Below are 22,590 nucleotides of genomic sequence, written 5' to 3' on the forward strand. Positions count from 1 at the left end.
CTTTTTTTTTTAATTTTAATTCCTGTCTTTCTCTCCCCAAACCCTTTATTTTTTCTTGCAGGTTGTCTGGCGAAAGCTGGGTGATGCTGCGAGCTCCAAACCCTCCATCAGGCAACATCTGTCAGGAAACCAGTTCAAGGGTCCCTTGTAGGAACACCATCCTGGCAACTGGAAGGGATGGATTCTGTGAAGACTAAAGAGGCAGAGCTCAGTGTTTCTGGCTGCCTGTTCTTTGGGAGTTGGGGTTGAAGTTTTTCAGGGTTTCTTTGTTTCTTTTTTTTTTCCCAATTTTTTTTTTTTTGTAACAATAGTGTAAATATGGCAGCTAAAGGCCTGATTTCCAGGCTGTGGTGCTCTGGAGCTACTGTTCACCGGGTAACCATCCAATAATGCCAGACTTGCATCATTTTTATTGTAGTTCAAACCTGCTTTGTTGTAATGGTCTGTTTGTAGAATTAACTAACTCAAGAGAATTTCTAAGAGGAACAAGAAGAACCCTTAACCAGCGGAGAAGTCACCGTTTGTATTGCTCCTGTCCACCTGCTTGTCTGTGGTTTGTAGCCAGGTAGTAGCTCCAGGCAGCCAAGGAAAATGCAATTCAAATTCCTTGGCTTACTGCCTGCCAAATTCATGAGCTGCTAACACTTTTTTTGGAGGTCCTTGTTTTGAAAAATGACATGCAACTGTTTCCACAAGGCTCTGTGTAAAATACTGAGTGGCAAGCTAAAAACACTTGTACTGCCCGACATTGTATGGTGGTACTCGTCACACAAGTGTTCATAAAGGCTAAGACTCCATGTCAGGTGGTAATGAACAATTTTTCATGATCAAATGACACAAGATTTCTACAGATGTAATGTGAATGAAGTCACTTAGCCACACAACAGTATTCCCTACCAAATGGCAACACTTTTCTTGTAAAGCTTTCACTATGAAATAATTCAGCAGAAACTGTTATCCTGACAGTGCTTATGGCTTTTACAGGATCTTCAAAAGCAGCTCATCTTTCACATAGGAAGATTTGGGGTGGGTTTTTTTAATGTCCTTGCTGGATCCCTCACCTATAATGGTTCCTGTGTAAAGTAACCAAACAACAACCTTGCAGAGCTGAATAAAAACTCCATAAATGCAGGCTGTCAGGTGAGACTACTTCCTGCCATTCAAGCTTTATTTTTACTAATGAACCAAAACAAGTGGGTTTTGCTTCTTCAAATGGTTGTATATAAAACAATGGGACTTACATTTTGCTATTGTGGAGTAGCTGCCTGTGTAGTTGTAAGAATTTGACTCCCTCCTTTTCCAAGTTGTCACAGCAGCTGTCCCTGTATTTCATTAGATGTTCTTTCCCAATAGTCCAAGGAAGTGGGGCTTCATTATTAGAACTCATTGGTGTAAAATAATTTTAAAGACAGGCATGTGAAAAGATCAAAGCCTCCTCTTCAAAAGTTGCATTGATTTTAGTGATTAGTTATAGGATGTAATGACCTCAAACACCATTAATTTCTCTTTATTCCCTACAAGAATCAGTCAGAGCTACAGACAGCTGTATTAGGACAGGTTCTTCCTCTAAATTAATTTGCTCTACCAGTTGAGTTCTTGACTTGTGGTATTGTATTACATGGAGCACTGATACAATACCAAGGAACCTATGTGGTTTATTATGAATTATGAAAGGTAATTGGTCCCGTGGTGTACAATAAACTACAGCTGCCTCACTGAAGAATTTGCAGTGTCAGAGCTGAAACCTGTAACCAATAAAAAAATAGAGAAGGAATACAACCAGAATACAAAATAACCGGTAAGAGTAATCACCATTTCATTATTCATTGCAGAAATATAAATGTAACAGTTGAGTAGGTTATTTAAAAATAACCAAGAACCACCCCCAAAACACAAGTGCATACTCTCACTCACACACCCACCAGTAGATTATTTCCTACTACTGCTCAGTCAGTGAACACTCAGCTAGATTGCTCTCAGTCTAATAGTATTTACATCCCATGGAGTCTGGAAAAATCCATTCTAGAGTCTGACTGTCTCCTTTAAGCATCTTTAGAGGATTCTGGATTTCCTCCTCTTTGCTTTTTATTTTGACCTCCAGTTTCTAGTCACCATTGCTTGGTGATTATTTGTCTTCCTCCTGTACAATTTATACATTGAGATTTCTGTGACAGAAAAGGTGATGTAAAGCAGAGCATCATTATTCCTTAACATCTGAAGCCAAAATGAGGGTTACTTTAGTCTATCTGCTTGAAAGCCCATTTTAACTTTGGTGGCATCTGATTGCTGGATTAAGCAGAGTTGAAGTATATTTGAAACAAGGTTGATTTGTGTCAGTGAATTTAAACTAAAGCAACACAAGCGTTGCCAGCACTTGGAGAGAGTTAACTGTGTTCATGACGTGCTTGCTATTTAAGGGGTATATGAGGCTTTTAGCAGGTCCTCTCACTAGACAAGAGCTATACTCATCAGGTTGCTAGTCTCACCACTATGTAATTCACCTTCAAATATTCCCTGCTCTCAAATCCCTCTCAAAATCTATTCATTGACTTCAAGCAAAGCTTGTTTTGTTCCACCTGCAGATCTCACCTACAAGGGAAACAGTGCTGCAGTTGAGTTCAATTAGCCCTGCAAATCCTGAAAAGCCACTTTGTAGGGTAGCCAGCAGTTCAGCTGAACAAACTTTATACCCATAGGGTACTGCCCTTTTAAAGATTTTATTTATCATCTTCAATGTAAGATGCACATCACTGATTTTGCAGAAGAACATGGCAGTGCTGTACCTTGCAGTGTTACTGTTTAGAGATTTTTAGGCTTGCCAATCTTCATACTTATTCCATTTGAGCTATAAAATGTCTTCCTGGGGTGAAATGATGCTCAATGACTTTACAGGATGACTTGGGTGCTGAATTTTCAGCTGTCTAAATAGAAATTTTATATGCATATTTAAATTCACTTACCTATGCGCTCAGTATTCAGTGAAAACTACCTGAGGAGTTTTGTACATGAAGTTGGAGGGGAGCATCCCTTGCAATAGTGGCCATTAAATTCATATATTTGGGGCAATAGCCCAACATAATTTCTTCAAGATTGAAGCCCTGGGTTCTGCAATCCTCTGGCAAAGAAAGCATTCACTGTTTACAAATGGACTTTGCTTGCTTAAGGAAAGTAAAATCACATCCTTGACTTTTGTTGGAGTGACTGGAGTAAGCAGTGTTTCCCTACCAGTTCCTGAAATGCTGCAGTGTAACCAGCTTCAGTTGGCTCTTCGCACCTTGATAAGACTGCTGAGCACAACCTTGTTTGAGAATGGCACATTTTTATCCAAATATTAGATATTAAATGAAATCAGTGTTAAAGTGACCTTTTATCTTTCTAGAAGCTGGGGGGGAAGAGTACTACTGATCTTTTTCAAAGTGCATGACTGTAAAGTGATAAAATTGTATATTTTTCATAATGTGGGGAAAGTCTATTTGTGCTGCTTTAGAAATCAGTTTAAAGTTTGATTTCTGTTAAACCTGTGATCTTACAGCCCTGCTATATTTTCTGTATATGATTTACAAAGAACTGGAAAAGTTAGCACCTGCTGTTGTGTATATAGCAAAATTCTTTAGACCTTAGCACGCGTTTTTACCTATTATTGAACCACTCTGGCTTTTTTGGGGAAGGAAAGTAATAGTACAGTTTTTTTTGATAATGTGTGTAAAACATTCTTTTGAAATATTTTAGTAAAAATGAAGTAAGAGATTGATTGTGATAGTGTATACTTCTAGCTGAATAAAATAAAATACATTCTTTTTAAATAAACTGATGAGTAAGATTTGGGAGACCACTGTTGAAATACCTTGGAGTAAGCATCTTGGAGTAACCATAGTTATGACCTCTGAACTAATATGAAAAACCTGGAAATCCACTAAATTCAGAACCAATTTTATTTGGGTAGAGTGAACAAAGTAGTCCCATTTATAACTATGATGTACATCACAGTAGGCTGTTACATTCAGACTTTCACACTTAGAAAATATATATATTATGTACAGGAATTTGCAAATAGGTGTAAACATACAATATTTTAAGATACCAGTACATTCCAAACCAAAACTATCAGCAAGGCAAACACCTCAAAATTATTCCAGTCAGCTAGCATTCAGAATCTCTCTTAAATAAAGCAGCTTTTATGCTTGACATCGTGTTGGTTTACTTACTATTAAAAATGAAGTTTCTTATTATAGATCAAATATCATAGTATCTGGCTATTTTGATACTTAAAAATAGGCACTGATTTCTAGAAGGAAATTTTCTTCTTACTGATATAATTGAGCCAATATGGCTGGTTTTGCTAGTACAAAGTAATCCAGTGCTGGAATAAGTCAAGACAATTTAAACTTAAGTCAAATGTATAAAGTTAGAATAGATACTGCAAAGCTGATTAAAATCTAGAAGCCTATATAACTCACCATAAACCATACTGCAAACAGATCAGCTAAATTTTCATTTAATCTCATTTCTTCATCTAAATTATACAGATTACCCTCCTCTTCATCTTTACAATGTAGGTTTTGGCTATCTACTCCTGCCTAATCAACATAAAGGTATATTCGTGCAAATGACCTCATGCTATCTCATCCAGGTAGCACGTCCAAGTCCTGCTACAGGTGGCATACCAGGTGGTGGAATTGGAGGTGGTACAGGTGGCTGTCCCCCTGGGGGAACAGTAGGAGGGGGGTAACTAGCTGGTGGCATGCCCAGCCCTGGAGGTGGATGAGGTGGCACTGCATGAGTTGGAGGCAGTCTTGGAGGTGGGAAATTAGGGTTGTATGTAGGCGGAGGAGGATATCCAGGAGTAGGAGGTGGAATATTGGGTGGGGGGAAAGAAGCAGGGGGTGGAGGTGGAACTGGTGGTGGAGGGTTGGGGGGGTAGACATGAGGATGATATGGTAGATGAGCTGGTGGTCCATAGGCCGGTGGTAAAGCTCCGTATGTTGGTCCTTCTGTCTTCATCATTGACTGCAGGCTCTGGTAACCCTCCCCTGACATGTAGGAATTTGTAGTAGACATCCCTGTAATGTAACTGGTGGGGGGTGGGGGTGGGGGACGATGTGGCAGAGGGGGAGGTTGATGTACTGGGGCAGGATGGGCGGGAGGAGGAATCTGGACCTTTGGCACATCTACTGAGTCCACAGTAGTAGATTGCTCTGGTTCTCCCATTGAAACCGCTGTTGTCAAAGGAGGCTTGCGCTCTGGAAAAGAAAATTTAATTTGTTTTTTTGAAGGATAGTGGCAAGAACAGCTTCTGAATACTTTGTATTTTTCCTCCAGTAAATTAGCAAAAGAGAACTCAATGTTCTGAGTCTCTGAATGCCATATGGTATCCAGTCAGACCATCTCAGGTCACTAAAAACCAACTAAGCTGCCTATCAAAGCTTCAAGGTCAGCTTTTCCCATTCTAAAAGTTATATTCATCTTTCTTATTACTATTTTTTACAATTGTTGTACAATCAGCAGAATTAACAGACTGGATGGATGGAATCACAACTAGTGGATTAAAAAGTCATAGGATTTGTGATACCAAAATCTTTAGTTCAGTGTTTACACCTTTAGTTCAGGCCTCCTTTCTACCTCTTTGGTAGTGCAGGAGGTGGCCTGGGATTACCCACTGCACTTCACCTGCCTCCCATATTGGGAAACTTTATTTGAGAACACAGGCCAAAGTCTCAAGTCTTTAACGCTCAGTTCTAAACCTGTTTACCAAAGAAAGAGAAAAAGAAAACCAAAGGGTAAGTAAGAAGGACATGAAATCTGATCAGCTTTGCCCACTGATTAATTTCAGTGAACTTAGTACCTGACACTCTGGTGAAGTTCATGAAAATGTCGTTTAAAGAATTATAATTAGCCTCTTCTGGAAAGAACATGTTTTGAGCAGTCTTCTCTTTAAATAAGAATTGTTTGTTTGCCCCTCTTGATGCAGACATTGTAAAGTAAGTAATACCACTAGGATGGTTAACCTAATAGCAATCTCTCTGCATGGTCAGAGAGATTATTAGAACAAGCAACAAAAAAGAGTTTGGGACATCTTGCTCGTATATATGAGCATCTACAACATTGTTCAGTAAGAAAATGTATTTAGAAACACATGCAGGGCTGTCATTTCTAGTGGCATACTACACTGTCACTGTTAAACAGAATTGGAGATAAATCCTCCTCCTAGTTCACTTGGTCAAGATGCATTCTTTGTTTTCACCTGACTTTTCCACAGAGCTGCCCTTTATTTTGATTATGTTTCAGTGCTTGTACAATTACATCTTTGTATAAACAAGGAGGAAAATTTCAGGTAACAAGGGAAATAAATCCATTACCTGCCTAAGTAGGATTTTAACAGCAAAAATGCTCCCTAGGAAAGCCACATAATTAAATCACACAAGGTGGGCATGCTGGCTGTGGTACTCCTGATTTCAGTGACTTCAAGCTCCTAAATTGTAGCAGACAATAATTTCCTCATTTGCTCATTTTCAGAACCATTCTGGATGCAAGATGTGCATTTAAGATTTAACAACTGAAGGAATAATGACCATGGTATTCAGAAAACCTTCATTCTTAATTAGAATTTAAACAAATGAGACAAATTGTCCTACTATATTTCAGAGCACTGCTTTTCTCTCTCCTAGTTCTCTTTAGAAGCTGCCATCTTACAGTTACATTATGGACTATGGGCAGTGAAATATTTATGTCATATTTAAGGGTCACTGGAAGACAGCTAATGCATCAGGGTGCTGGAAGCACATTTTTACAACAGTACAGTTTATTTTGCAAACATACAGCATGTGTGCAGTATTAGTGTTCCCTGGCAGGAAAAAAATCCTCTTTTGAGGTACAGCAAAGAAAGCATCCCCCTGTGGTGGGTTTTTTTTTTTGGTATTTTTTGTATTATTGTTTGGAAGTTGCACACCTGCAGAATTCCTGTATGACAGATATAACATGGAAAACTTCTACAGGACAGCTGAAGGCTGCTCTAGTAATCCAATGTGACATCTATCATCCTTTTGAGATCAAGAAGTCCCTTTTAGCCTGCTAGTAACAATTAGTTTTCAACTTCTAGGCCTTTAACTGTTGCAGCTTTGTTTTGCCTTTATCCACCTAGAATAGTCTTGTTTCCATTGTAAGTTTTTTACTTCTGTCTGGAAAAGCCTGTGCCACTATGATGAAATTCCCTCTAGAGCTTATCAACCTTGTATTTTTACTTGTCAAGCAGATTAATCAAACCAACAAACTCCTGCCCCCACCTGAATGAAAAGCAAGGAGGTTAACAAGAATAAATGTTTTTAAGAAAATAAAAGCTTACCTGGAGGTGGATGTGCAGGAGGTATTGGTGGATGTGAAGTTTCAATTTTAGGAATTTTAGATGGTGGCGGTGGTTCTAAAAAACATTAATTTGTGATTGGTTATTGCTTTGCAATATTTTCCAAATTCCAACTCTGCTCTCGTGATAATGATTATCATATCACATTACACTATGCAAAAGTACAGTAGAAATCCTATTTATTAGGTATGCTTAATAAAGAAAACTAAAATCAACACTTTTGCATAAATAAAGTGGCATCAAGTACCACACACAAGTCTTCCAAGAGAACATATGCCTACAAGTTCAAGTGACTTTGTAACTAGAGACAAACTCCCAAGAACAGCATGTAAGTGAAGATGAGCAAGTGTATGCTTTCTAGCCCAAAACTTTAACTTGTAAATAGTTGGAACAGCTCTCAGAAGAAGCTGACCTTTGCTCAGCTAGGGAAATGTGTGTCATGAAACAAACAAAATAGTGATTGGACAGGGAGAGGAGGGAGAAGAGACAGCTGTCTGGAATCTATCTGCAAAGCTACAGGGGAATAAGTGCCAGGTTTCCTAAAGAAGTACATCCTAGGTTCCTGAACTACTTTGTTCCAAACCAGTAAAGTGAAGAAAAACCCCCAAATAAACAAAATAACCAGGTATGATCACTGCAGTGGTATACATTTCTTTCACTACACTATCTATTGACACAAAGTGCCTTTCAGTGGCAGCCATGCCAACAACCAACTACGAACATCACTGATTACCAACCACTAACTCTTAGTGCAGCTATTTAATGACATGGTACCTTCAGTCACCTCAGGGCCTCACAGCTTGCTGAGGAGCTATTCCCAAATGATCCATGGAGTTATACATTGAGAGTTGACTAGTTTAGCAAGATTTCTACTGAATTGACTTTATTAAGGAACTCTTTGGGCACAGTTATACTCAATTTATTTTAAGTTTTGTAGTTAGGAACATTTTAAAAACAGTTATTGTATATATTTAAGGTACATTATCAGGATCAAAAATAGTTTAGAATTGCCAAGCCTGTAAGCAGACAAACTAAGTGCATGTCAGCAAATTACTTATTCTGGTTTAAGCAGTAAAATGGAAGCAACATGAATAGAATATTAACATTTACCTGCTGCCTTTGTTTCTTCTTTTGGAGATACAGCCTGTTTGAAAAAAAAAAAAGAAAAAAAGGATAAGAATAACATCATTGCAGTCAATCTTTTCTCCCATGTAACAAGTGACAGGACCAGAAGAATTAGCCTCAAGTTGTGTCAAGGGAGGTTTAGACTGGATAGGAGGTAAAATTTCTTCATGGAAAGGGTGGTCAGGCATTGGAACAGGCTGCCCACAGAAGTGGTTCAATCACCATCCCTGCAGGCATTCAAAAGATGTGTAGATGTGGCACTTGGGGACATGGTTTAGGGGTAGACTTGACAGTGCTGCATTAATGACTGGAGTTGATGATCTTTAAGATCTTTCCCAACCCAATGCTTCTATAGTTTCTTACGACAAATGCAAGACGAACAAAGTTCAAATCACACTGGGAAAGCCCAGTTTAACCAGCAGAATGAAAAGACTGGAAAAATAGCAGGTATTTTATATGCAGCATCTCCTGCTGTTCCCACTGCTGAGTATTACATCTCATTTCATGTATTTATCATCCACTGCACACACGTCATGGTCCGGTTCACTGCTCACTGAGGTGAAAACAAGAGGCTTGGCCTCTGTTCCCAATTCTGCCTTGACCTGTCACTCAGCCTTTGCCAAAATCACTTCAGGCTCTTATGCTTTATTTACCAGTACAGGAGGGCAGTGAAAGTGTTGCACAGCATAAAACATTTCAGAAGCCTTCAGATGGAAAGCATTGTATAAAATCCAAATGTTATGCCAGGAAAAAAATGTATGCACACTGAACAAAACCCACAAACTCTCACATCATCCTTCCAATCACAAGTTTTTGGTTGGGTTTTTTATTGGTTTGGTTGGTTGTTCTTTCACTGCAGTTTTATGAAACAACCACAAAATAAAAAAATCTTCCCAGATTACACGGTCCCACTGAGATGACTACTTGTTAGTTTCTGAGAAAAGCAGAGAACTTCACTGAAATTTTAAGTACAACTATATTTAGATTGAATGAGGAAGGTCAGCAGGGTACAGTACATAGCTTCTCTGTCTTTTCAATGAAAATGGTTTTTAAGGGACTGTTTACCTCTAGTAGCTTTACCTGCACAAATTGTTCTGTTTCCTTCATTTCACTTTCCACAGCACTCTTCAATCCAACTTGAACAGTACTTTTCCTTAATTCTTATGGGTATTCTCAAAATTTTTGGTGTCTAATTTTTGCCTGCTTGAGGCAACCTCATTCTTGTATTCCTTTGATAGTCATTTCAATTTTCCAGACACCATCCAGCTGCTTTCCTGCTTTTTAAGGACAATCTTTATCTTACCACTTTAAACACACACAGTTTTTTCTTAGTGACTCTCATGGACTCATCTGCTGCCTTCATTTTACTTGGATGGTCTTTTCTTGACTTTCTAGCACTAAATTCCATGCCTGTAAAACTGCATCAGCTCTCCCTGCACTTTCAAATAGAAGCAAATCACTATTTGTTGGATCTTTTCCAAAAATCACTTATTTTGTGAAGTCAGTTGATCACTTCGGGTGAGAAGCAATTCAATTACTGTGCATTTGTTAATATAGAGCAATATTAAAAAAAACAACATCAAGGTACACCATTAGAGTAGAACAAGAAACGAGCAAAATAACTCATGAGAGAAAAAACAAACATCAATTTAAACTGCATTTATGCTAAAGAAAAAAAAAGAATCAAGCAGCCACAATTCTCCAACAACAACAGCTGCTAAAATACAGATGAGCATTTATTTGGTCATTCCACTGCACTGTAGATTATACTGCCCCAGCCAGAACACCTGAGGGTCACAATAAACAATAACAAATTATCAACATTATCTACTGTCAGGCTGGTGGATATTTTATACCTTCAGCTGAATCTACACAAAGGAACTGCTCCTTTACTGCTTTTCTATGAGCAATAAAATTGTCCCCACAACAATTTCTAGTTTAATCTGAATGAAAATACGATTTACATCTAATGATTCACCAGTATATTTTTAGTGAAATTAACTGAAAATTCAAGCATTCTTCACCACTAGAGATGTAGAGGATGTGCAGATGCTTTAGACATCTGATATGGGTCTGTAAGTCATGGGCCAATGCCTCAGCTGCCTGAAAGCATCTTGGCTCAGCAGAAGGTAATGGGAGTTAGAAGAGTTCATGTAAATTGAAAATCTGGCCCCAGGAACAAAGTGTATTTCTGTTCTGCACAGACCGAAGGAGAAGTCATGCAAAGCCCTATTTATAGAAGCAGGCAAAGATTTTAAGTAAGGTTTATAGTATATCTAACTCAAGAACATTCCAGAAGCACCAAGTAAATCTTTCAAGCACCATACATCTTATTCTCCCAAACTGCTTTCTGGATAAAGAACAATTCTGAATCATCACATTTAATTTTCTCAAATTCATGCTGCTTGCGGTGTATTCCTACAAAACTCCTTTGAGTTTTGAAACAGCCTTTGCTTTTTATTTGTTGTGGCTGTTTACAGTGTATCTACTATTTTTTCCTTGATTATTAGGTGATGGACCTCAAACTAATTTCAGGAAAAGGTAAGTTTCACTATGGCTTGACCAGAGGTGACTGTTTAAGAACAACAGATACTATCCATGCAAAAGCATCACTTTTTTTCTATGAGATACTTCATTAATATAATAGTACTGTAATGGTAGATCCTGAATGATCCTGAATTACAGGAGTGAGCAAGCATTTGTAACGACACATAAAAAAACCAAAATTGTTATTAACAAGTTTCTGATGTGCCAAACTGTCCCAGGCATTTTTGTTGAAGAAAAATAGTAAGAGATCCCACAGGTCTGACAATTCAAGCAGAATTTGTGCTGATAGCATAAAAAGTATGAAGCAAAAAGTAGAAGAAACACATAATACCTATAAAGAACTCTCACACTTTATAAGCTAATTAATAATACTATCACCTTTCTATCCTGAACAATGCTAAAGTTCAGTGCAACAACCAAAAAAATTCAGAGCAGGTCTTTTCCTCTAGTAAGCTCTATGCTGCACTTACAAGACCAAGGTTTTACAGAGTTATATTTTTGTCATTTTTGGGAGTCTGCCATCAGGAAGATGCTGCAGTTTTCCACTTCCATTTCATTCCAATATTTGCTGCTTACTTCATGATTTTGTTTAGTTTTTTTGTTTTTGTTTTTTTTTTTTTTTTTTTTGTGGTTTTTTTTCTCTGATATCTGTTCTCTAGTTTGGGCACACATTCATTGCAAGCTGGAGCAAAAGGTCAGAACAAAATTTACAACCTAAATGGACTTGTTCCAAAGACTGTACTTCTGAAAACACTCCTGTTGCTAAGTACACACAAAAGAAGACTTGGGTAAGACTTCTTTTTTAAACTTACAAGTGGGAAAAAAAAACCAAAACAGAAATATACATTAAAATCTGAAAGCTTCGTTTGAACTTGATGGCTGTTGAAAAGTGCTCAGACTACTTGTGACACTATCCAACTGCTAATGTAGCTTCTTATTTTCAATTATGATCTGATATTATGGACAAAGTGAGGCTATAAAATCTGATGATATATAGGCTGTGACTGTTAAAGGATTATTTTAAAATACTTTTCTTTCAAGAATTTTGACATAACTTTAGAAGTCACTATGCTCTTAATATTAGTAATCAGAGTCAAATAATGTCTTCATCAGCATTGTGCAGATCTCTACATTCAGGTGCAGCACAAGAAACCCTCCCTAAATTAAACCTGCTTAATAAAGAACACAATGAAGTTTGATAGCCCAGAACCACAAGCACTGAGAACCTGAACAGCTCACACTGACTGCAAAGCCTCTCCATGGCTTTTGGCTCAAGTGGAGTAAGAATGTCACATGTCAGAATTGTAAAGGCTGTTTGGCATTAACAAAGCTGCCACATAAACAAGGAAAATCAACTACATAAAATTAATTACAAGGCTCATTCTTAAAGCAAACACAAGTCTTCTGCACACTGTTGCCTTTAAATCAAATGGGCACCAGATCAGCCTGAAAATAAATTGCAAGTTAAAGTTCAACTTACTGCTGGTCTTTTAATCTGCCTGGGAGGGCTTGACTGGGGAGAGGGCTTTTTAGATTGCTGTGCTTGTGTTTGCTGCTGCTGCTGCTGTTGCTGTGCTGACTGCTGAGACTCTTTTTGCTGCTGGGTCTGGGATTGCTCTGAACTCTGGGACTGCTGGGACTGCTGTACTGTAGGTGCCTGGGGTGTAGACTGAAGAGATGGTGGCTGCTGCAGCTGATGAGGAGTATGATGAGGCATTTGCTGTTTTCCTTGTGAGTATAGATCCAGGATCTGATGGCAGATATCTTAATAATAAAGAAAGAAAATTCCAAAGTATTACAACCTTATAATGTACAAGTGTATATTTAACACAATTATGTACTCTGATTTTTACTGGACATCAACTTTGGAAAAAATTAATTGCAAATATTACTCATCATAATAATGAATGAAATAACTTTTTAAAAGCAGAATAATTTTCAACTTATACTTGCATTTCTGAGTTTCTTCTGCCTATCCTGAGCAATGTGTACATGTATATGCACACCTTTCAGAAGAAGAATACAGTGTCTTGGTAACAACACACTGTATGTCATTACTGTGTGCCTGGAGAGCCAGGTAACCACTCTCCCAGGACAGTAATACAGCAAGAAAGCACATGGAAGATTATATGTTAAAACATACATCTCTTGTTAGGCCAGTCAAAAAAGTTTTAGGAAACTAAGCAAAGGACTAGCATTAAATTCTTCTTCCAACATGTTAGGAGCTGAAGGTCCCCCTTAATCTTAATTCATGGTACATGGCAAAAAACCTTCTATCCTAGCATAATTTGGTCAAAGAGAACAATTATCAATGGGAAAACTGCTGGAAATCAGGCTCCATTAGTTCCAGTGTTTGTAGAAATACTTATTTAAAATGGGGAGTAGATAATAATTTTAAAAATAGAAAACACATCATGACAATTCTGGCTAATTAGATGTGTTATAAACTAAGCAAACTGTAAAGCAAGCATTGAACAAAAGATTAATCATGATGATTAAATATACTTCTAAGCTAAGCTATTTCTATTTAAAACCTGATTAAGGCACAACACATACAACCTGAGTTACATACTCGACACAAGGTTATTTTGACTGCAACCTAAAAGGCTACTTGCATTTACTTATGACCTAGGCCACACAGTTACAAGAAATATTGTGGGAAATGGTTTTCATACCTTCCAAGACATCAACAGGAACATCTTGGACAAACTGCTCCCACCACCGCCTGTACATTGGTTTGGATGTCCATTCCTGTATTTCAAACTTACACAATCGGCCTGCTAAGTACATGACTGCAACAGCAATGATCTCAGGCTCCCACTGCAGGGACAGCGTAGTGCAGAGGCTGCAGCAGAAAATAAACCAGGCAAAACACAACCCTGCAGATTACCTGATTGTCCAAATGCACTTTAATGTACAGCAAATATAATTAACAGGGTATAAAGTCCCACCACAATTCTAACTTCTCAGGCAATTTTAATTAAGAGCCTTGTTACACAAAAGAGTTTACAAAATCAATTTCTGGACTACCATTGTTATAAAATCAGGTCCCACATCAGATTTTAGAGCTTCTAAAATGCCTGTCAATAAAATGCAAACAAATACTAAAAAAAACCCAAAACCCACAGAACAGCCAACAAGAATTTGTAAAGCAGCTTGTCAAGCACAACACAAGTTTTAGATCAACATATAAAAGGTTATCTCTTGAATAGCCTTTATTAAAGCTAATGCTAAAACAACTGATGTTATTGTTGGTATTAACTAAGTTTCTGTCATAATCAATTCCTATTTCTTGATATTAATTTTAAATTATGAAATATTTTTTCTCTATTTTCTCCACAGATTCTGTAGCACATAATCTGTTTACAGAATTTTAAATCCAGCCAGCCAGCTGAATTTCCATGAATTCACTGTGGCTGTGTAAGAACACAAACCTTTATTCTATGGGCCTGCAGTGCAAAGCACAGAATTATTTTCCCAGGATCCAAAACCAAAGTAAACTTCTAACATGGTGCTTATTAACTAAGCACAACATAGGCTCCTCAGAACAGAGGTAATTATTATGCATGACTTGAAACAACCCCTCCAACTTCATGCAAATGTTTTCCTGAAGTGCATTTTAATTGTTAGATTTTTAAATATTAAACACCATCTAATTCCAAGTACAATGGTGTCCAAATTTTGATTGATAAGTTACAGTACTTTGTCAGGCTTAACAGTGACAGTTATGCCATAATTTTATTCTACCTGTAAGACTGACAGCAGCTGAAATAAACACCTCTTGAGATCCCCATTAATTTTGGTCAAAATAATTTGGAGAGTTTACAAAATCTGAACCCACACAGGGCTAATGCAAATCAGGCATATGATTAAAAATACACCTCTTTTTTATTATGTTCTACTGCTGTAGGCATGACTGAAAGCCATGTATTCACAGTTTCTGGACAGTCAGACCACTTACACATTTTCTGAAAGGTTTACTATGGAAACAAAAAGTAATACTCAAGTCCTTAATAAATTAACTTGCCCAGCTCTGTAGAATCCCCCTGAACAAGACTAAAGTGGGTCAAGTTGTTTTGGTTTTTCTCCAATATCACATGAGAAATGCTTTTACATGCACTCCCATTAACTGATGTCATTTTTACAAGTTCATTATTCAAGAAATTTTAAATCCAGAGCTAAAAACTGTATTCCTCAGTGAATTCGATGGTTATTTCATTATTACCAAAATCTCACATTAAAAATATATTGATGGAATTCAGAAGTGACTTATTTTTTTCAGAATGTACAATATATCACAGATTTGGCAAGAAGCTGGTTTGTATTCTGGAAATTAAGAATTTGGTTTGGCCATTTCAAACAGTAAGTTTCTTTTTAATGCAGCACTAAATTAGTGTCACAACATTGCAGAGATCTTACTGCTCTACTTCATACTCATTCCAGATTCTGTGCTCAATGGAACTATCAGGATAATGATGGAAAGAAAAACTGAGGAACATGACCAAGAAAACATGTAACAAGCAGAAAAAAAAAAATGGAATATTTGTCAAAAAAATATCCAATACCAGAACAATGGAAGCAACAGTAACCATTTCACTTTCAGAATGTTTCCTAGGTGTATCTTACCTGTCATTGACAAATGTCCATGCCATTTGAACCAGTTTCTGAATTTTATTTTTGTCTCCTAAAAAACAACCAGAAAAAATTGGGACATAAAATTAGGAGGGATAAATAGCTGGAAGTAGAATATTCTTGCACTGTTAATACATTAGTTTTTGGAAATCAATAACAGGCATTGCTCACCCTGCCAATATTTTACCTTTGAGTTGTTTGGCATACTTGAGAAGAAATTGGTATGGATGTTCCACTTGCAAATCAAACTTTATCGTTTGTAGTAAGATTCTTTCAAGTACCATCACTTCCTCCTACAGAGAGTTACAAGGTAACCACAGTATTATTTCTTCTTTCACTCAAAAATACTTTATGCTAGTACAGGCCATGACTTCACAGCACCTCCAGGCAGCCATGTTTGTCTCCAAGGAGAACAGAAAGCTCTCCAAATTACAATATTATTTTAAACTCAGGTACCTTTTCTTCACATTTATTTGAGTGAGGACAGGGGATGTGATGTTTAAAATCCTCTGCAGAGGAATGAACTGAACTAGACACAGCATGAAATTGCCAGATGCACAATCACAACAAAAATATAAGCTCTGCTACATTTTACTCAGAAGTTTCAAGTCCTTCTGCTATTTAAAATAAACAAATTTTAAGAGAAGCATAGTTTTGCTAAGTCAATGCTGGAAACAAGAAACTTCTCAATGCTTTCCAGATCTAGTTCTCTTATTTAAGATTCACTATTAACTACTTCCTAAAATCCCATTCAGATGATTTATGTCCTGGTAACATTTCTTGCTCTGGCTGAAATTACTCAAATTTACTTTCATTTGCAAAATAATATCAGAATTTACATGAAATAAAATGCAAACTTTTAATGAAAACAATTATTAGTAAGCTCCCAAAGCTACTTTTATTAGGGAGAATTTCTTTCATAGCTACCAACCATATTACCCAGAAGAGCAATAAATGCATGCTGAACATCTAATGTAATTTAGAACAACTGAAAATCAGTCAATGCTCTATTGAGTGTGTGTCACTTTACTACAGTACAACAGGATGAAATCAATTTCAACATGAGTATTTTTACCTTTGGGTCATCTCCAAACTGCCCAAACTGTACATCATTTAGCAAGCTACGAGCTGTTTTAATTATGTCTTTACATTTCTTGGGTGTTTCTTCAACCTTTCCTGCCAGGAAGAGACAGCAGGCTCCTGTCACCTAAAAAAAGGCAAGCACTTTCACAAAGTGGTCTGCATGTAGATATGCAATACAGTGTAGCATTATAAAAGCACTGTCAGTTTCCATTAACAGTACTGTAGAGGTCTCCCAGGAAAGACTTAATGAGCATACTAATTTCTATTTTAATATAGTGTTAAACTTTTATTTTTTCAGAGGAAATACACAGAATTTGGAGGACTGTCTATTTTATACAACTTCATTTCAAGGTCAGAAACCCAAAGCACAATTTGTCCCAATTCAATGCTGTCTGTCAAGCAGTTTTAAAACTGTATTATACACTTCTTTTTTCTTTCAGCTAATACAGAAGTGCCAGCACTACAGCTGCTATTCATAAAGGACAATATCAGCAAGTCATAACTGCAATGTCAATACATTTCTGAACATAAACAGAAATGTGTAAACAGGAAAGAACAACAAACTTTAAGCTGTAATAATTAAAAGAAAAAATGCCAATTTTCCATCTTTCTGTAGTGAATAGCAGGAGTAGTACCCAAGTGATTAATCACCATTTCAAATAGTCCTTGCCTAGTGCAATCATTAAATTAAGTCATCAATATTCTAAATACTTACATATCTTGGGAACTGTTTGAAGGAATGAAACATATAAAACCGATGGAAATAAATTATTCCGGTTGCTAGAGTGTCATAATGTCTGTGGTGCAGATTAAGGACTTTCAAACAGAACACAAAACAAATTTAAAACCAAACATGCACAATGGATTATGCTTTATCAAGCACTTCAAGTAATTGGTTGTTCAGTGACCAGTCAGAAAACACTGCAAGTAAAACAGGAGCTTTAGGAAAAAAAAAGGCCACAAAAGCCTTTAAAGCTGTGTAAACACTGTGATCAGGCCCAGATGCAGCTGATATCTAAAGCATTTGCTGAAGGTGTGCAAAGTCCTGACTGTATTTCCAAGAGGATGCACATAAGGTCACCCCTGGGTTTCACCATACCTGCCTCAGAGAAGGTCACATCCAGCAGTGAGCACACCAAGGAACAGAAAACAATTATCACTTCACATTCAAGTGCTGGCATGGAGGAAAGTTACTACTCACACCTACAAATGCAAATAAAATCTGAACATGCTCTGTACTCTTCACTTCGAGACAGGTAAAAATTTTTTCTTCACCATGCCTTATTAAAGAAACAACTAAGGAGATTAAAGGAGCACAGGAATATAGGAAGCAGAAAATTTAAGTGGCTGTCTAAGAGGGAGTGGGACAGTCTGGAGAACTTACACACAGTTGTAAATCCCAAACCAATGAAACAAAAAAACAGCCACCAAGGACCAAAACTGCGGAGGCAGAGGTTAGAAGCCTCAAAGGCACAATCTAGCAAGCTGGGGGAAAAATTCAAAATTTGAGAAGTCATGTAGATTCACATACTGAAACAGAGTTTCATAACTCACAAAAGTTACTCTTAATTGGAAAGTTTGTATCATCCTACTTCCAAATTGGAACCTTGGATAGAAATTGTGTAGGAACACACTACATCAAAAGGCACTTCAACACAAATATATCTTTGGTTAGCAATCAAACATCTGAACAGCTGAGTATATCACATTGTTGTACATTTCATTCTGAAATCTCACTATTCATAAAGACATGTCACACCAACAGGGGTGTAAAGGATACAGCCCTAAACGTGTTCCCACGTCGAAAATGAATCTGGCCCCTTCCCTGCGGTATCGTGCCTCCGTAGCTGGATCAAGCCCTTCAAGCTGGGATGGTGTGTGTGCCAAATCTTTCTTATCCCAGTACCAGCATGGCTTTGTATGGTCCAGGTTTGCCAAGTTTACAGAAGGGCTGGAATTTTCTTTATTCTCCTTCATTTATTAAAACAGAATTGTCTTTGCTGTTTAAATTTTCAAAAATGAAGTCTTCAGAGAGTCACTTCAGGACCTTGAAGAAAAGAAAAAGGAATTCTTTAAAAATAGAGAGAACTGTCTTCTCCAGTTCCTGCTCAAAGAGGAGTAAAGAAGAATAGTGCTTAGCCTTGCCTGTTGGAAAGAACTTTTTCCTAAGCTCAAAGACAAGGAATAAAGAACTTTGCCTTTATCCTTGCCATATATTGCAAATACAATCAAAGAAAAAGCCATAGGTTTTATCCTCCTATTACCTGTTTAATAAGGAAACTTCAAGAATACATCTCCAACAATATCTGCCATTTCTTAGTAGAACAACTTCCATCTACTTTTCAATAAAACTAGGCAAAAGCAGTTCAGTGATGGCTGTAGGGAGATTTGGCAAGTTAGGGGGATTAGCTGACCATTGGTAACCAGGAAAGGCCCTGGTGAGGTGAGTCTTAAATACCTGCCTGCTCCCAGGGATACCCCAAGCAGCAATCACTTGGCAGAAGCTTTGTAAAGTGATCTGCACTTGCATTACTTAAAGAAAAAATGTATCAGTGTTCTTTCACATACCAAAATTGAGACAACCAATGTGAGTTTACAGAGTAAGGCAGCATCTAAACCGTCCCCCAAAGAAGGCAACCAAACACACCCCAAGGGTCTCCTACTTGCCTGTGTTTACCAGCACTTTGTGCACACAGATGCAGATCACCAAGATCTGCAGGTACCTTTCTGGTGTTTGAATTATGACAGACATTCAGCCATGCCTCAGCTTAAACAATGAGCACTCGCTGCCTTTCTTTCTTTCAGGCACAAACCTGCTCTTACTCCAATTCAACCAGCTACAGATACTACTCACAGATTACTACAGTCACCTGCAAAGGTTTGCATAACAGTCATTAACATATGATGCAATATATCCGCTCCAAGCAAGACACTCACAGGAAGACCCAAAATTTAAAACTCTTAAAATCAGCTATTACTTTTCGAGACGTTTCCCTTCCGAAAACGGAAGGAAGATCACGCGAACAGCCACAGAACGATGCCTACCATAAGCACCTCGCTCACCTTCAAAAAGTTTCTCTTTTTCAGAATAAAGGAAACTGTCTTTGCCTCACGGAGGTTTTGGAATCACCTTCACAACTCGTGGTATCGGTCACAGACAGATCTAAATTCTGCCACAAGAAAAAGTAAATGGCAACTAAAAACTATTTCCAGAATTAACAAAAGCGCGCCAGGCCACGACTGCACATTTCCATCACATTTACTAGAAAGATGCGATTTTTTATAACTGTAACGATTCTTCTTCCTTACGAGATATTTTGCTTTCTAACTTCTAAAGAGCTTGAAACCCATGTAACACTAAAAGCGCCTGAAGCGACACGATCTGTTTCTATAAAGGAGCGAACGCGTTTCAAAATACGGAACCAGGAATTAAAATCATCACCCGCAAACATCTTCAAAGAACCATCTCAAACGTCCCAATCCACACCGCAACGCCCGACAATATTAAGTTTTCCCTGCCTTTTTACGCACCCCAGTGAAGTGGAAGAGAGTTCCAGAGTTAGATCGCGGCTTTTCCATACCTTACCTGAGCCGAACGCACGGACCGCGGCTCCGCCCCTGCAGCCCGAGCCGGGCCGGGGATGCTCACACCGCCCCTCAAACCCCCCCGCCCGCCCTGCACGGGGCTGCCGGTGCCCGGGGAGGCGCTCGCTCACCAACCCCGGCCTCCCCGCTCCGTTCCCCCCGTCCCCAGGCGGCGGCGGTCGCCGGCGGGCAGCCCGGGCGGGCCCCGCGCACTCACAGGGCTCGCGGGGAGCGGGAGCGGCACCAGAGCGCGGGGCCTCTCAGCGACAGCGCGGCCTCCGCGCCCTGCGCGCCGCCATCTTGGGAGCCAGGCCAGGCCGCGCGCTGCGTCATCACGTCGCCAGGGCGTAGCGCGCGAGGACGGAGGCGCCACCAATGGGAAGCGGCAGCGCCCCCTCTGCCTCCCGCCCAATCCCAGCTTCGTCAGCGGCTGCCGAGCCGCGGCAGGAGACCGACGGGCCGCCGTACCCTGTGAGAGAACCAATTGGAACGCTAAGGGGGAAGATTGCGAGTCTCAGAGACCAATAGAAATCTGGAGGCGGGCCAATGGGGACTGAATGACAGCCAATGGGCGCCCTGCCGTGCCCTTTCTGAGCCCGGCCGCGAAGGATTGGCCGCCAAGGGCGCGGGAGGGGCGGGGCCTTCCGGCGGGCGGCAGCTCGGCCAATGGCGGCAGGGGGCGCAGGAGGGGGCGGGGCCGGGCGGAGCGGCCGCCTCCCCTCGGCGGGCAGCGGCGTCCGGCGCGGGCTCGGGTGCGCCGCTCCCTCGGGCCAGGCAGGAGCGGCCGCTGCCGGAGGTAAGGCGGGGCCTGCCCGCGCCCCCTCCCCTGCCGCCGCCGCTCGCCCCGGCGCGCCGCGGGCCCTTCCTCGCACCCCTCCGCGCGGCGTGGGCTCTCCCCGCTCCGCCGCCGCCTTCCCCGCGGGAGGCGCCGCTCTTTCCGGACACCCGCTCCCGCCGCCCCGGGGCGCGCTCCGCGGGCCTCGCCGCCCCTGCCTTCCCCCGCGTGGCCGGTGCGGGCTGGGCCCGGCCTCCTTCCCCCGGGAACCGCAGCCTCGGTCGCGGCTCGGCCCGGCCTGTCCCTGTCCCGCTGCCCGGCCGGAGGGGCCGGCGCGTCCCCCGGGTCCGCCGTGGGCGGGTTCGCTCCAGCCCGGCCTGCGCGGGTTTGTGCGGAGCGAGGCGGCGGCACTGGCGTTCTCCCTTGCCCCATCCCCCCTCGAGAGGCTGATCGAAACGAGAGTAAAGCAAATGGCTTAAAACTGCTTTCCTCATCATGTGATTATTTTTTGTTTTGATTTTTTTTTTTCAGTATGTTTGATACGGTGTGAATGCTCCCTGCTCCTAGTTCAGTTTGCCGTGGAGCCTCCCGTGCCCAGAGCTCGGGGGCGGCTCTGCGGGTGTGCGGCTCCTCAGAGCCCTCCTCTGGCTGGAGAAGAGTGCTCTGTTTTCTTTCCTATCTCAGCCCCTCTGCTTAAGCAGAGCAGTTAAATCTTTGGAGGAAAAAAAAGGGAGGGGGAGTTAAAATTAGAATAAATCGTAAACTGTTTATTGACAGGGGTGTTGCTCCTGAAGCAGCCTCGCTATTTCAGCCTTCCCCTATCGCTACAGCAGCTGCCTGTCCCATGACCCCTTCCTCTTCCTCACCCAGCAACACTTGATTAGAGTTGCTTGAGCTGAGGTTGTGCTTTGCCTTCAGTTCTTAAATTTTGAATTTGGCATGCAATTTTTTAGCCTACATTCAGCTAATAGGCTCAGTTCTTCCTTTTGGAAGTTGTCCCTCATGGTTCTAAGCTGCTCTTGCCCCAAGCTTGGTATCTGCTCTTCTGGATGGACTTCTCCTTGGAACATAAGCTTGCTCCTGAGATGACGCTGAAAGTAGATTGTTTTTGTCCCTTCTAAGAGCATGTAATGTAGGCACCTGTCTATTCAAGTGACAGCTTTGTTCTTTGGAAATTGCTACAATGTTAGCTTAATGTCTTGCAAGTGTTTTCTGCCTTCAGTTGCTGTAATCCCATGACTGTCAAGTGAAACATAAGTATTTTGTCGGTGAGTAAAAAACAGCTGTGGCATTCTGTATGTCCACTATCAGGTTCCTGGTACAAAATAGTAAGCCAGTGTACAAGTTGTGGGAAGGAAAGGCACGATGGGCTCAAAGGCGGGGGTGGCTTCTTGATATTTTTGCTCAATTAAGTAACTTAATATGGTAGAGATTCAAGCCTGCTGGCTTGTGCCTGAGTAAAGTTTTCAGTTATGTTTAGCAGGAA

The 22,590-nt window shown here is 40.1% G+C and overlaps 3 protein-coding genes across 4 annotated transcripts in view; 2 read left to right on the forward strand and 1 right to left on the reverse strand.

Annotated features, from left to right (window-relative positions):
• Positions 1–4,866, forward strand: part of CCDC85C (coiled-coil domain containing 85C) — a 112,604-nt gene extending 107,738 nt beyond the window's left edge. The window contains exon 6 of the mRNA XM_005483201.4: positions 62–4,866. Within this exon, the coding sequence (XP_005483258.1) occupies positions 62–151 (90 nt within the window). The 3' untranslated portion in view covers positions 152–4,866. The remainder of the gene's footprint in view (positions 1–61) is intronic.
• Positions 3,915–20,724, reverse strand: CCNK (cyclin K). 2 transcript variants are annotated; one of them, XM_074542372.1, is made up of 12 exons: positions 20,547–20,724; positions 19,808–19,914; positions 18,525–18,791; positions 17,460–17,541; positions 16,737–16,868; positions 15,849–15,954; positions 15,656–15,713; positions 13,705–13,874; positions 12,510–12,793; positions 8,468–8,501; positions 7,340–7,414; positions 3,915–5,240 (listed from the first exon to the last, which is right to left on the reverse strand). In XM_074542372.1, the coding sequence occupies exons 3-12, from the start codon at positions 18,719–18,721 to the stop codon at positions 4,618–4,620; spliced, it is 1,761 nt and encodes a 586-aa protein (XP_074398473.1). In that variant the 5' UTR covers positions 18,722–18,791; positions 19,808–19,914; positions 20,547–20,724; the 3' UTR covers positions 3,915–4,617. The 2 variants fall into 2 exon arrangements, with proteins under 2 accessions (XP_074398473.1, XP_074398472.1); XM_074542371.1 differs by lacking the exon at positions 19,808–19,914 and having other exon boundaries at positions 20,547–20,721.
• Positions 20,725–20,966: 242 nt separating this feature from the next.
• Positions 20,967–22,590, forward strand: part of SETD3 (SET domain containing 3, actin N3(tau)-histidine methyltransferase) — a 61,629-nt gene continuing 60,005 nt past the window's right edge. The window contains exon 1 of the mRNA XM_074542369.1: positions 20,967–21,125. The gene's annotated coding sequence lies outside the window, so the exon portion shown is untranslated. The remainder of the gene's footprint in view (positions 21,126–22,590) is intronic.

Source organism: Zonotrichia albicollis, chromosome 6, assembly GCF_047830755.1.
Source record: "Zonotrichia albicollis isolate bZonAlb1 chromosome 6, bZonAlb1.hap1, whole genome shotgun sequence".
NCBI lineage: Eukaryota > Metazoa > Chordata > Aves > Passeriformes > Passerellidae > Zonotrichia > Zonotrichia albicollis.